Source organism: Falco naumanni, chromosome 3, assembly GCF_017639655.2.
Source record: "Falco naumanni isolate bFalNau1 chromosome 3, bFalNau1.pat, whole genome shotgun sequence".
NCBI lineage: Eukaryota > Metazoa > Chordata > Aves > Falconiformes > Falconidae > Falco > Falco naumanni.
In genome coordinates this window covers 6,809,814-6,825,322 of record NC_054056.1, presented here as the reverse complement: position 1 = coordinate 6,825,322, position 15,509 = coordinate 6,809,814, and the positions used below count along the sequence as shown (strand labels likewise).

The 15,509-nt window shown below is 52.2% G+C and overlaps 2 protein-coding genes across 3 annotated transcripts in view; one reads left to right on the top strand and one right to left on the bottom strand.

Moving 5' to 3' along the window:
• WDTC1 (WD and tetratricopeptide repeats 1) overlaps positions 1-7,247 on the bottom strand; it is a 31,792-nt gene extending 24,545 nt beyond the window's left edge. The window contains exons 1-2 of one of the 2 annotated variants that reach the window (XM_040585486.1): positions 7,029-7,247; positions 5,911-5,973 (exon numbers count right to left, since the gene is read on the bottom strand). The gene's annotated coding sequence lies outside the window, so the exon portion shown is untranslated. The remainder of the gene's footprint in view (positions 1-5,910; positions 5,974-7,028) is intronic. The other variant, XM_040585485.1, reaches the window with a different exon arrangement.
• Positions 7,248-13,392: 6,145 nt separating this feature from the next.
• SLC9A1 (solute carrier family 9 member A1) overlaps positions 13,393-15,509 on the top strand; it is a 31,544-nt gene continuing 29,427 nt past the window's right edge. The window contains exon 1 of the mRNA XM_040588151.1: positions 13,393-13,830. Within this exon, the coding sequence (XP_040444085.1) occupies positions 13,515-13,830 (316 nt within the window). The 5' untranslated portion in view covers positions 13,393-13,514. The remainder of the gene's footprint in view (positions 13,831-15,509) is intronic.

The window sequence follows — 15,509 nt, the reverse complement described above, 5'->3', positions numbered from 1 at the left end:
GAGAACTCCAGCACTGCATCAGCCTAGAAAAGCCATGTTTCTATGCTAGCAAAGACCCTGCAAGTCCCGGGTAAGCATCCTGTTTCACAGCTTGCCTCCCACCATTACATGTTTACTCATGCCCAATTTCACATTTCCCAAGCTCTACAACCAACAAGACTTCTTATATTGTGAATAAACAAGGCATCAATATTTTTGGCCACCTCTTCTCTCTCATTTGCTACATTTGATTATCAGCCAAAAAAACCCCAACCCAAAACAAAAGGGCATTAGTGTTCCTTAGAAATCACAACAGCCAACCACCAGGTGACACTGTCATCTGAACACCCCATTACTTTAGTAATAGAAAAGGGGTGACCATATAAAGTTGTATTTCCAGGCAAAATTAAGAGTTTTTCACACTCTTGATGGAGTTCCATATTTAATGCACTAACCTAAACAATTTAAACCCCATAGAATTAGCTACACCTGCCAGGAAACATTCAAATCGCTGTGACTGTCACAACCCTGCTCTGGACAGGCTGCCTAGCAAAGGACTGGTTAGCCTCTGAGAAATGATGTAATTCGCCTCATTTACATACTGCAGGCCCTGCACTGTGCCATTTCATTATTTCTACAATTCTCTTTAAAAAATAAATTTAAATATCCGTTTTGTCCTATGAACCCAATAGTTTCAAATTCTCTTTAAAAGCATTCATAAGCAGAACAAGCCAAAATCTCCAAATGTGTCCTCTTTTGAATGAGGAAATGCCGATTCATTGAAACAAGAACATTTCACAGAAACACGGCAACAAATAACTCCGCTGAGGTCAGGCAGAAGTTTTGATAAACGCTGCCTGATTCTCTACCGGTTCATCTGTCAGGTTGCTGCAAAGCGAGGGCTTCCATCATTAGCGACTTGAGGGCTGTGCAGCCATACCGCAGCTTCCACTGCACAGCAAAACCAAGGCTTCTGCACCCCACGATCCCTAAAGTCCTGGGCTTCAACTTCAATTTGCTTTCAAAAAATTGTTAGTGTGCACACACAGGCATTTCCCCGTGGGTAGGAAGGTCCAAGAATTCACGTTTCCTCACCGAAAGCAGAGTTTGTCCAAAGTGGAAGCTTAGATTGCTTTCCTAACACTGCTGGCTCCTCTGTGCAGCTCCACAGTGAACACTGAAACATCACTAGACCTACAGATAGCAAGAAAAGCCATACAAACAAACTGAAAATCGGATTTTCTTGCAGTGAGCTCCTAAGTAGGATTTTTAGGGTAGCCATGGGATCTCTCCAATACAACAGCCAGAGAAAAGGCAGAGCTGTCTGCAGGTCTCTGAAGACGAACAGCCCTACTGCAGACAGCAGAAGACAAGCAGCCCTCACGGTTGCACCCCAGTCCTCTTCTGTATGTACGATGAGAATAAAATTGATAAAATTCCCACAGTGAGAACGCCATCCTTGAACACAAGGCAAGCCAGGACAGCGGGAGGACTCCACAAAGCAAGCCTGCTCCCAGTCCATACCCAGCGAGGGCTAACGAGGCTGTCCTTTCACTGGGACCCATTCAAACCCCAGACGTACATGTAGCAGGCCAGACTCACCACCATCCAAGTCTAGTCTCTGCAGCAGATGTGTCCAGTAAGCCAGTGGCCTCTGTCACACATCTCGAGTTCACTGTGGCAGAAACAGCTCAACTCAACCCCCCAGATGTTGGAGCAGTCAGCCGAGATCTTTTTGCACCCCTTCATCTGTTCTAGTGCATAAATTGGGGCTCCCCTAGAATCCACTGGCCAGCCTGAAACTGAGCAGTGTGCGTGTATCTGTTCATCACATACATATTTAATTCACATTCCTTTTACTGCAGAAGTAGCACCAGGAAAGACGGGAAGACACCTCATGTTTTAAGCATCTTTAACCTCACACACACTCACGTTAAGTAATAAATAGTTGCTTCACTCCCAGGCTTAACAGCAAGAGGCAGCACTGTGACTGCATTTATCATCAGTATTTCACACTAATTCTTGTAGTAGGATGATTAAGCTATCAGATTTTGATACCTTCCTCTGGCTTTCCACATGAGCTTAGCGTGGGTAATTGTTTTGCCTGTTTATGGAAGCAGAGTCTATCTGGAGACAACAATAACTGCCCTTAGGAACAGCTCACAAGCACGGGAAGGAGAGGAAGCAGGCACCTGCAGCAAAGTGCCTCAGCACAAGGGCAGGTGGTTCCTGCTGGCTCTGGAGCTCACAGGTAAACAGGGGAAACCAGGACAGATCCATGGCTACTTGTGTGCAAGGCCAGATCGACATAAACATGCCAGCTAGGCTAAATAAACTACATTGCTGGAGACATCCACAGGGATGTGGTTGCCAAGCATGCTTTTTTTGCTAAGTTCTGTAAGCAAGAGGACTGCTAACTCAAACAGCAGCTTCCAGTTTGGATAGACTAAACATGCTGGGATGAATGTATCTGTGATCTCTCTCCTGCAGTCTCTCCAGACGCTCTTACCAGCTAACAAGCCTCCACCTGCCCTTCTCCTAGGCTGGATCCTCACAGACTGGCCTCCTCAAACCCTCAGTACACAAATATTTTCTCCATCCACAGCTGCAACAGGGCAGAGACCCTCCATTGTTCTGCAGTGCCTCAGCTGCTCACCCCATCAGGCTAGGGACTCTGGTACTCATTGTACAAACCCCAAGATCTTCTTACCTCTAATTTGTATCCCAAGGCTCCCCTCCTCCTCCTATTAAACACACCAGCCACCCAACCTCACACAGCACTTCTCCGCAGGAACCCGTAACCAGTGACTGATGACAGTTAAACAACCTCTCCGGAGAAGTGAATGATCCATTAACCCAAGGTACATGGTCAAGAGACACGAGGGACAACATTCCAGCATCTTGTCCACAGCTTTCCACTCTTCCTAGTGCTTCCCCACAATGTGCCCAGACTCTATCTGCAGTCCCCCCTCTCCAAGCAGCACCTGGCTGACTCCTCTTCCTCCCTACCAGGCAGGGACTGCTTGTCTTCCTCTTTAAAACCAGTTTAGTTTTCTTTTCATCTTAGGACGCCAAAAAGCCCTAATACCATGCCAGAGCCAAGCAGGCAGTCACCACCCCACTGCTCTCTTAAGAGCCCTGCAAGTATTTCTGTCAGACTCCCTACCTCTAGCCATGGCTAATTTCTAAACAGCTCCATTTTATTCAACTCCTATCTAGCAAGAAATGGCACCAAATGACCTGAAGGACACGCATGGAGAAATGCAGAAATTCATGAAAAAATACAGATCTCCCACACTACAGACACAAATAACCCATAACAAGAGGCCAGTTTACCGCTAAGTAAGTTACTGCAAAACCACTAACACACTATAAATCGACTCTTTGAGTGTATGAATAGGATGCTCAAAGGGAACAGACATCCAAACCCCCCAAAACCTACCATCCTTAAGAAAGACTCAAATTCCCTTGCTCTTCAACAAAGTCCCCACTGCCACAGCATTTTATACCTTTCAGAACTCTGAGACACACACACTGGCTGGAGGAGACAGCAATACAGAGGAGCTTAGGAGCTTGCTCTATCTGCAAGTGGTTTTATGATTACAGGTGGGTTGTGGCACTTCCCAACTCTCTGGACAGGTCAATGTCAGCTGTGGTAACACAGAGGTGTTCTCAACAGACTGTCATTCAACAAGAGATCAACACATCTTAACTTTATTTCTTAAAAGATACGGGCGAAGAAAATCATCCATGAAATCAGCCCTTTAGTTGACAAAGCAGAGTAAGTCAGAGTTCAAACAAAACACCTGATGCAAAACTGATGTTAAACATGCTACTATCAGCATCCAAGGCTATGCTAGCAAATTGTTCGGTGTCTAGTATACCTGAGATGCTGGTGCATGCTTTTAACATTCGATCATTAAAAAAAAAAAAAAAAAAAAAAAAAAAAGGGACAGGCTTGAAAAAAAACAGTCAAACAGGAATGCACAAGCCTAAGATGTCTCTCTTGCCTAGACAGGGCTTGGTTTGGCTACTGAGTGTTGTAAAATGCTTAAAGGTCTCCAGGAATACTTGTATATGCTTGGCCAAGACTCCAAGAGCCTTTCTTGCTTTCATGATGCTATTTTTTTGTTGCTCAACAGGTACTCCACAAAGGCTTTGGAAATCTGAAATTACCGTGGAATCACGAAGAATTATGAAGTCCCAAATTCTCATTCCAGGTCAGACCTTGTCCATTAACCACAACTGGTCACAATCCCAGACTCACATTCACCACAAATATAATAGTTACCTAGTTCTCGAGTTAATACGTGTAAGAGCTCCTACTACGAAACAAGCATTAAGTGCTTTTAATGCTAAAGATTACATTGACCACCCCACTGTACATGTAGATCAACAGTCTCTAACTATGTTAGAAATTGACCCTGGTATAAAGCATAAAATCCTCTAAGATTTGTAGGTCTTCTGGAAAAAGATATAATCAGACAAGAATAAACTGTGCCTCCCATTTCTCAGACACATATAAGCTTCCAATCATGAAGCCCCTTCAAAGAGTCTGTCCATTTGTTACCACTAAAGGCATGTAAATTGGTATAGGATGTTCCTCTTCCAGCAAAACCTCTGCTTTTTATTTCAGCAAAACCGCTGTGCAAATTCTGTTCACTTTTAGATATATTGTTTCCAAAACTATTCATGCAGTTCTCTGGCTTTCAACTAAACCTGCACAAGCAACTCATGAAACGACAGGATTAAGTCCCAGTGACGAGGAACAGTTCAGGGTAAATCTGCACTATTGCTACCAGAGATGACCCCACAAGCAGCTTCACTTTGCTACACATAAGAGATCATCATGATCTTTTTTTCATCATTTATTAGATGACACCGAAGCACGTTTCTCCATCACCCCTCCAGAGCATCTGTGCACTAAATTCCAAGCAAGGACAACCACCTCACATCCCTCACTGTTACAAATCTGCCTGAAATACCCCAGACAGGACTGAAAACCTGGGATCTAGTTACAGCTGTCACCTCATCCACAGTTACAGCCTCTTCTCAAACTATATACACCCTGAAGCATAAAGAGGACCATCCCACCTGCAGTTCATTTGTGGACTCTTCTGCTCCTGCAGTGCAAAGCTCCAGAGGCAAAAAAAACTTTCGCAACACTTGGCCTTTAAATCTACAGTCAAAAATTAACAAGCCCCACATTTCTGTAGGCTGTGGGCTCAAAACTTGCTAGGCTGTATTTATGCGCACAGTAACTTAAGAGCCCCTTAAACTCCTGCAGAAGTACACTTTCCAAGGGTGCTTTGGGGTACGGGGAGGAAGATTCTCTGGCTTTCCCCAGCTGGCTCTTCTAATTTTTCCAAAACACTTGCTGTAAGTCTGGAAACAAAGCCTTGACACTGATAATGCAAACAGTTTAGTCATTTTTATATTGAACAGTCCCAATGCAGCTAGGATTTGGGGGGTTGCTCCTTTGCTTGAATGTATTTTCCCCTCACAGAACCACCTGCACACACACACCCCACCTCATACGCACAGTAACACACACTGACACAGAGAACTGCTCTGCAGACACAGGCTTCAAAGTTCAAACCTGGGGACCACTGCCCTTCAAAAAAGCTCCATCAACACTAAGAAACTCCACAAAGCAGCAGGACTCATTCTGAAATCAGAAATCCTAAATAAGCAATCCAATTCCTAACTGTCTAGATGCACCCAAGTTTCTCAGCCTCCAAATTCAAGGTCATTGAAAAAGCAGCACTCTGCATGCTACAAGCCTTGCAGATACGCAACTCATCCCAAAGGAAGATTCCTATGACTCTTCCCTTAAGCATCTATAAATTACTTCACCCATCCAAATACCACCTCAGACCCAACTCAGCAGGCTTCTTTAGCCTCACAACTTTTTTTCCCTAGCCTCTTTACCTTGACTTTCCAAGAGGTCACAGATCAAATTAAAATATATACGTAGATCTTTTTTAAACAAACCTAGAGAAATGAGAGGAAATGACCTGGTTAGCAGCAAACACCTAGTAAAAAGAAGGTTTTGCTACAGCTGAAGGAGTTGCCAGGAGCAGCAGTTGCTCCCCAGGACAGATGGCTCAGAACACGGAGCCAGCCAACAACAGAGGAAGGAGCTGCTCACAACAGAGGTGGACAGGAGAAGAGGTAGGATCTGAGACCCGACAGACCCCGCACAAGAGAAGGGTAATGTCAGGGAAACTTTGAAATGCCCGGAGCCGCTGGCCCACGCAGTGGTTATAGCTCAGGCAGCAGCCCTCTAAGCTGGCATCCCACCTCTAGCCTTCATCCTCCAGATGACACGGCCATCCACAGGAAGAATGGGAAGATGCCAGCCAACACCTCAGCACAGCACAAGTAACACCCCGATGCCCAGACCCACATGGCCCAGTAGCTCCAGGAAGGAGTCTGGACACCGGGCAGAGGAGGAAAGGCGGATCTGCTCTCCACGGAAAGGGGCTGCAGGGCACCCACCGGGGCAGGGCAAGTTCCACTCGAAGGCTTTAGCAAGGGAAAGGTGAGCAGGGCAGGGTCAGCCCTTCGGAAGAGGGAGAAGACCCTGACAACAGGGCATTCCCAGTTCTGGGAAGGGGAAAGAGAAGTCAAAAAGCAGGGACTGCACCTGGCAGTGGGGCAGGAACCAGCCAGGGGGTGCAGGTATCAATGGGGCTGGGGGTAAAGCGGGGCTGGGGGTAAAGCAGGGCTGGGTTAGAGGAGGAGGGCAGGCAGAAGGGATGGGGAAAATGGGGGATGAGGGGCTGGGTAAAGGAGAGCTTCTTGAGAGGGATGGGCAAAGAGCTGCGTGTAGAGGGGTGCCTGAGGGGAGGTAATGGGGGGGTGGTGCACCTGACAGGGCCTGGGCTGGGGGGCGCTGACAGGGGAGAGGGGGAGAGCAGGGCGGGGGGGTCTGTCAGGTAAGGGAGGGAAGGGGCGGGGGTCGTAGCTGCCAGGGAAGGGGCTCCGGGGGGCACAGCTCCGGGGAGGAGGGGCTGCGGGGCGGGCGGGGCCCGCCGGACCGTTACCTGTCAGGCCTCCCGGGCGCGGGCGCAGCGGGCACTGGAAGTTGCGAGGCTCCATCCATGCGGGGGGAGAGCGGGACCGAGCGGATGGGGGAGGGCACCAGAAGGGCCCCGCAGGTACTGGGTGCCGTCCCCGGGGCGCGGGGAGGGCCCTCAGGCGCGGCCCGGCCTAGGCCCCGGCCGTACCCCCCCGCCCCTTCCCCTGTTTACCCCCTCCAGCTGTCCGGGGCTCAGCAGCACCCCCCGCCGCCGCTCGCCCCGCGCAACTCTGCGCATGCGCCACGCCAACTGCGCCACCACCCGCCTCGCACCCGCAGCAACCCCGACTCCACGCAAATGGCGTAAGTCGCTTTCGGGAATAGCTCCCCGGCCTGCCCTCCCGGCCGCCACTGCCCCTGATGGACAGCCCCCTGAGCCAACGGGAAGGCAGAGCGCCACGTGAGGGCTCGGCCAATCGGCGTGGAGGGGAGGGAAGGACCGCGGCGTCGCGAACGGGTTGCTGGGACTTGTCGGCGAAGGGACTTATGGCCGCCAGCCTTGGGGCCTTCGTCCGCCGCGCTGAGCCTCAGGGCCTGGTCACATTCCTCCGTCCCTCCCGCCAGGCCTTGCCGCGATTCTCCTTCCCCCATCCCCAAACCTGCGGGCTGCTTAAGGCCAGCCCTCGCTGCTCCCGGATCCACTCAAGCTTGCAGGCCGCAGCGGGGCCTGGGCCCCAGCTGCCTCACGCACTCGCCCCAGTGGGGGCCCGGGCTGCGCCGCACCCGCCCTCAAGGACGGCCTGGATCGGGGACTTGGGCTTTGCGGGCCCCGTTTCCATGACCCTGTGGTCGTTCCGTTGCTGCGGCTAGGAGCCATCCCGCACGGATCACCCTGCCGCAGGGGAAGCCGCCAGGCCAGTGCCTCCGCAGCGTGATCTCCAAGCAGCGGGTTGTGACCGAGTCCCTGCGGAAGAGCTGATCCCTGCCCGCCGGCGTTTGGTCTTTCTACCAGCAGTTCGTAGAAGTGAAGTGCACAGCTCCCGCAGGCTGGACAAAGTTTTTTGAGGGAAAAAAACCCAGGAAACTCTCTGGAAAGAGCCAGGGGGTGGCAGTGTCTGCAAAAACCTTCCCTTCACCTTGCTCTTCCAGCTGTCCAGCACACCCGGCCACTGGCTCTGGGGACCCTGCCGCCAGACCTTAGGGAAAAGGCAAGACTGGCATTTCCACTAGTCCTGATTATCTTAACACACCCTTCTGAAAAGAGGGTGTGTGTAAAATAAATCAAAAGTTATTAATTCATCCCTCCATAATTTATTTCCACAATTAAACATTCCAAAGTCTATTAATAAAGTATAATGGCTTAAGTTTTGATTTAAAATTTAATTCCATGGCTCCTAGATAATCCCAGCTGCACAACAAAAGAAAATTGCTACTTGCCTATTCTGTGTTAACAGAAGGAACAAAAAGCCCCTTAAATCAGATATTACATGGAAGCGTGAGGACTCTCCCGTACACCTCCAGACTCATAAATGACAGAACACCCATTAGCTGTAATGATTTGTCTTCATCTCGTAACCTATTAACTTATTCAGCTGTTGCCAAAGTTCTTTACGGAAGATAATTGTTAATTGTTGCCTCTGCATCTGTCCAGACTCTTAATTAAACAAATAATAACTGGGATACATCACTATCATCCTTACAATGGAGTTTTATCTTCTTTTCTCAGATGCCATCCTCATGGGGTTCTAAAGCTCTACATAGAAAATCAGGCAGGCTTTGGATGCCCTTGACATGTAAGTTTTACTTGCTGATGGAGAGAAAATTGGGGCACAGGAGCTTGATTTTTTTCCAAGCTGGTGACGGACAGATGTAATGGTGACTGAAGCCAAGCAGGACCAGGGGTACAAGGACAAGAGCTGAAGGTTCCTGCCTGCAATCTAAAAGGGAACTGGAGGCACGATGAGGAATGTAAACAAGGCATCCTCCTCCCAGCACCTGACCTCCTGCAGGATAAACATCACCTTGGAGAGTATCCTCTTGAAACAGGGCTGTGGGGTTTTCAGTCCAAAGAAAGGCGCGGGGAACAAGGGATGAAATTTCCTGAGAGTTGGACTTGCCTTTCTTACGGTGTTTGAGGGAAAACCATTTAAGTCATGCAGAAGGCATTTTTTAATGCCTGTCCTTGAACTGTGCTATACACAGAAAAAATAGAAAATTCAGTGTACAAAGAACACAACATAGACACAAAAATTATTTTTTACACCCCGTGCTACATAGTCACAGCACGCATGTACACAGGTTCATAGACAGATCTTATTCTGTGAGAGAGAAGCAACACCATTTGTCCTGCAGACATCTGGCCAGCAAGCACTGGAGCTGGAGTAGGATTTGTCTGCAGGTTGAAGTGGTTGGGCTAGGGCAGCAGAAATTAAATTTAGAGTCGTGCATGCTCTACTTCCTACTTCACTGTGCTGTCTATTGGGGCAGACCGTAGAAAAAGAAAATCATTTGAGAGAGAAAGCCTGACCTGCACCCACTTTGCTCAGGAATCACAAGCGGGGATGGGGGAACAGGGGCAAAGTGTAAATGGGAAGAGAGGTAGTGGTGCCCCCCAGTTCATCTTTATCTAATAAATGCACAGAGGATGAGAAAGAAAGATCTGGGTCTAATATAGAAATGGACTATAAACATACAGACACGTTCTTCTAGCCAGTGTGGGCTACAGCCATATATATACAGCAAGATCTGCACTCCTGGGTTTTTTGAGCAAATCTGCTGCAGATTCCTTGCACAACTTCAGAAAACACTTCCCTTTGGCATCTTCCTGAGTTTACCTCCCTGTGCAATGTAAATGATGTTTAGCTTTTGAAGATTAACATCTGCTGGAAAATATTTAGACCCTCTGATCAAAGCTACAACAGAATAGCAAAGCTTCATAGAGGACTCTCTTAATACAAAGGCCAAATTCTGTATGATTTACATGTGAACATAACTCTGGGCATTTGCTGGGTACTGCAGCAGCATGTGCTGGGTTATGAAGCTCTGTACACTTGCATGGCCTGGACGAGCAGGGGGAATGCAGGTGTCTAGGTCAGAGAAGGTGCCAAGCTGCACAGCTGCTCAAGGTGCAGGAGGTGTGAAGTATTTCCAGGGGCCAAGGAAGACAATTATGAACTTAGCTATATACACAGTCTGATTTTGCTCTCCAAGATACAACAGGGTAAGCTCTGGTGTATTGTAACTTACGTAATTTGCTTGATGGGACATTTTTAAAGCTCCCTCTGCCTGTTCATGTGGTTGTATTGCTCTCCCTTTGCAGGTTAAGAAGCTTAATCCTAATTACACTCCCTCCCGATGCAAGTTCCAAGAATCACGGCGAGCGTCTCAGCTGGGCCATGAAAAGCTGGAGGTAACTGGACTGCTCTCCTAACACAGAAGACACAAATAACTGCAAAAAGCCCCAAGGCAGCTCAAGCCCCAAGGCCCTGGTTGGGATATTTGCCACTGTCAGAGAGCTGCAATGCTGATGGATTAATTTGGGAACACAGATTTAACTGGATGTCTCCAGGTCTTCATCTCCCAATCCAGAGGAAGCAGGAATATCTTTCCACTTTGTCAAGAACTTGCACCAACCAAACTCCTTTGCAGAGTTCAATAGGTTGCCAGGCCCTTGTCCAGCCAGTAGCATTCAGCCAAGCAAGGTGGGAACGTACCAGCCAAAGTAGCAAGAGTTAATTTGATGCTGCGTCCCCCATTGGCAAAGATATAATACCCGGTTCAGACAAACCCACTAAGGTTGTGACTGATCCAGGCAAGAGGAGGCAGAAAAATCTGACTCAATTATTTAATGGGAATATTGTATCAGTGTTAGCTTCTAGGAACCGTTCCCAAAAGAAAACACCGCTCCCCGCCCCCCCCCCCCCCCCCCCCGTGTTTTTTCCTGAACAAGTCTAGTTGTCTGCGTGCTGCCAGTGCACAGTCCTGCTTCAGCTGAATCGAGTACCAACTGCTGTCGTCTAGGATCAGGCTTCTCACCCAGATATGACTAAGCCCTTTCAAAATGAGAAATGCTCAGGATTTCTTGTTTAATTGCTAAAACAGATTAATTTGACTATCCAGAACATAGCCAGGCGGAAGAGAGGAATTGACACACCTAGCTGGTTCCTGCTCACGTTGATGATTCACTTTAATTGACAGGTCACGTTTGTTGATGATTTCCACCAAAGAGCTGCAGCAAAGCTGCTGCGCTCCCCTCCTGTCTGCCAGGAAGGTGAAGGGCCACATTCCCTGCAGCCTGCTCTGTGCGAGTCCAACCACCAGCACTTCGGGAGCTGACACCATCTTAAAACAAAAATGTAACCGATGCAAACCAGCAAGTGTAACCTTCAAAGCTCGAGTTCTAGCTACCATGTGACATGTCAAGGGCCCATGCCTTTCCCCACGGAGTACTCCAAGGATTAGGGGCTGCATCTTCACCAAAAGGCTCCTCTGCCCCCTGAAGTTTAACTAATAAATCAGTTCAAAACTCCCGCTGGTTCTGCTCGCTCCAGTCACACACACGTGACACTCAGGAAGTAGGTAGCAGAGCCAAGAAATCAGGGTGGCTGAGCCCAGTCACACGGTGCTGAGCAACCCCCCCACACTACTCCAGTGGTTTTACTAGAGCCTTATCAGATTTCCTGGTGACTCAGACTACGCTGCTGACCCGTGCAAAGGGCACGATGGTACCAACAAGCACAGATGAGGTTACAGCACCATGTTGGTCCAGAATAGCAGCCAATGCCCACCAGGCCCATCCCCCTAGAAGTCATTGCTCCACAAATCCCACCGCTGAGGCTCAACAGACCATGGCTGTCCCTCTCCAACCTTCAAACACAGAGGAGGCAGGTGGCTGCTCTGCTCTCCCCGACAGCCCAGGCTGCTCTGCTGGCCCCGTGAGGCCTGGCTGGGCCATGCACCTGAGGTCTCCCTGCCACTCCCACACTGCTGGGCATGGTGTGTTGCTGTGTCACCCCACTGCACCCCTCCAGCAGTGGGCACCTGCCAGGCCAGTCTGCAGATCCTGTTTCCCTCCCTTTCTTTTGGACTCCCTTGCCCTTGCATTAGGGCCTCTTTGACTCATACCCCTCCATCTATGTGCACCCCTCCTTGCATTTCACCACCCCCCCCCCCGTGCCTCTTTGCATCCAACATTAGCACCCTGTGCCTCCATGCATATCTTCTTTGCCTTGCACCCCCTTGTCTCCTTGCGCCCCATATTGCCTTGCACCTCTCTAAGGCTTGCACCCTCATCCACTGCTTGCCTCTGTGCATCCCCTTTATAGTTGGATCTCACCTTGCTGTAGCACACTCCCACTTCTCTGCTCCCCCCCTTTGCACTGCACCCCCCAGCATCACACCCCATCTTGCATTGCATCCCCTCCTCCATGCAACCCCTTTGCCCTGCACCCCCTCTTCCACCAGGACCCCTCTGCATCCTGTTTGCAGGGCCCCCCCTCTTCCACCAGCACCCCTGCTCCCCCCTCTGCACCCCGCTTTGCAGGCCCCCCCCAGCACCCCCAGCTCCACCCTGCACCCACCTTTGCAGAGCACCCCCTCTTCTACCAGCATCCCCAGCTCCCCCCTCTGCACCCACCTTTGCAAAGCACCCCCTCTTCCACCAGCACCCCCAGCTCCCCGCTGCACCCCGCTTTGCAGGGCACCCCGTCTTCCACCAGCACCCCCAGCGCTCCCCTCTGCACCCAGCTTTGCAGAGCACCCCCTCTTCCACCAACACCCCCAGCTCCCTGCTGCACCCTGCTTTGCAGAGCACCCCCCTCCACCAGCACCCCCAGCTCCCCGCTGCACCCACCTTTGCAGGGCACCCCCTCTTCCACCAGCACCCCCAGCTCCCCGCTGCACCCACCTTTGCAGGGCACCCCCTCTTCCACCAGCACCCCCAGCTCCCCGCTGCACCCACCTTTGCAGGGCACCCCCTCTTCCACCAGCACCCCCAGCTCCCCGCTGCACCCCCCTTTGCAGGGCACCCCCTCTTCCACCAGCACCCCCAGCTCCCCGTTGCACCCCGCTTTGCAGAGCACCCCCCCTCCACCAGCACCCCCAGCTCCCCCCTGCACCCACCTTTGCAGGGCACCCCCTCTTCCACCAGCACCCCCCCCGCACCTCACTTTGCAGAGCCCGCCCCCTCCAGCAACACCCCCGCTACCCCCCTCTGCACCCCGCTTTGCAGCCCCCCCCCCCAGCAGCATCCCCCTCCCCGCAGCGGCCCCGGGCCCCGCAGGCCGCCCCATCCTCCCCGGCCCCCCCGCCCGCCTCCCGCCTCCCGCCGCCGCAGGCGCTGCCTCCGCCCCTGCCTCCTCCCCGCGGCCGCCCCGGCCGCTCGGTGGGATGAGCCCCGGCGCCGCGGCCGCCCCAGTAGCGCTCCGGCTGTCGGCGGGGCGGCTCCTGCCCCACGCCGCCGGCGGGCCCCGCCGCCCGCCCGAGCCCCCCCGCCGCCCCCCGCCCCGCCGCCATGGGCGCCGCGGCCCTGCGCGCCCTGCCCTGGGCCCTGCTGCTGCTGGGGCTGCAGGCCAACCCCGCGCTGGGCTCCGAGCCCCCGCAGGGCCAGCCGGCCCGGCTGCCGGAGGACCAGATCGGGGGCTTCACCCCCGCGCCGCCCCCCTCGGCCCAGGAGATCCTGCCGCTGAACAAGCAGCCGGCCAACGGCTCGGGCGAGGGGCACGCCAAGCCCCGCAAAGCCTTCCCCGTCCTGGGCATCGACTACACCCACGTCCGCATCCCCTTCGAGATCTCCCTCTGGATCCTCCTGGCCTGCCTCATGAAGCTGGGTATGTCGGCAGTGTGGCGGGGGGTCCTGGGGGGAGGGCACCCTGGAGGGACCTCCCAGCACCCCCGGGGAGGGACCCCGGCTTCATGGGGCAGGCACCCTGAGCATCCCAACGAGGGCCCTCTAGGCATCCCAGGGTGGGACCCCCGGCTGAATGGGACGGGCACCCCCCAGCATCCCAAGGAGGGTCCCCCAGGCATCCCAGGGAGGGATGCCCCCAAGCATCCCAGGGCAAATTCCCCTGCACATCCTACGCAACCCCCCAGGCACCCTCTCCCCACGACCTTGGGTCTCCAGCATCAGCCTGGCAGGCAGGGCAGTGGCACCCCAGCCCCTTTGCTCGGCACGGGCTTGCTCATCTTGCTCTCCAGGAGCGGGGCTGAAGGTGCTCCCTGACCCCTGACCATCTCCTACTTGGACCAGGTTTGCTTTCCTCCCTTTGGCACTCAGGCAGCAGCAGGGAGGAAGCGTTTGGTTTGTTTCTTTGCTTCCTTTCTCAACCACAGATGCCTTTTGTAACCTTGGAAAAGTCACTTAAAAATCTAGTGCTTCAGCCTCCCCTTCCTCCCACTCCACAGCAAACCAGGGTAGGCAGCTGCCTCTGCTGCAAAACGTCCTGAGGATTCCTGCATTAAAGATAACAGCATCGGAGCCAGGGGGCTGGGAAAAGTCACCCGTTACAATGACTCGCTCTGGGAAAGCATCAGTCACTGGGGTTGGTGACAAAGTGTTTTCCAAACTTCTGCAGCTGGATCAATACCAAGCGAATTACCCCAAAGCGTGTGATGTGATGTAACTGCTCCACACTCACTGGCACCAGCGGGCTGGACCCAGCCTCCGGCAGTGCAGAGGTCGAGCTGGACCCAGTCCTATTAGTGGCGATAAAGCCAAGAGAGCAGGTGAAACGTTTGCCTGTCCCTGCCTTAAAGTGAGTGACAGAAGGGAAGGGAGCTCTGTGTTCCTTCGTTTTGCTCCTCAGTTACCATCAGTGGTTTAATAATGCTAACAGGAGTGCTCCAGCTTGCTGATTGAAATCTTGCTTTGGGAGCTTTTTTAAGCTGGTGCCTGTTGGAGACCATGCTCTGGCCTGGCCTGGCGGGGTACGAGAGACCCCCAGGAGCTCAGATCCTCCCTGCCCAGCTTTTCCTAAAAATACCCCATCCCCTTCCCAGCCTGCTGTGAGCGTGCGTAGGCAGGTAAAGCCCCATGTTCACAATCCCTCCTGGGTGTTTTATTTACGTGTAGGCGCAGGACTGCAAACACTTCAGACCCAGAGGCTTCCTGCCCGTCTGGGAGACAAGTGGTTGGGGCAGAGTGGAACTAGGTGAGATCTGTGGGGTTTATCCTTTCCTGGCTTTGCCCAAAATGATTTAAGGCACGTTCAGCTAGAAGGTACCTTGCCATAGGAAACACAGCCAGGAAATCTCCTTTGCGAGGGCTTACCCAGTGCATGCTAAGCGACCTCTGCTAGCTGTTTGGGGCTATTGCACTGCGTTTTCAGTCCTGCCTCGGAGAGCAAAGAGTGATGAAATCAGAAGTATCTGTGCGGAAGCTGGTAAAGAAAGGAGGGGCTAACAGCGTTGGCCTGCGGCCCTGCTTGGGGTGTGCTTTGAGAAACCACTGCTGGAAAGCACCAGAATGGGCAGCAGAAAGCGGCTCCCCAGGGACGTAAATGGTGGG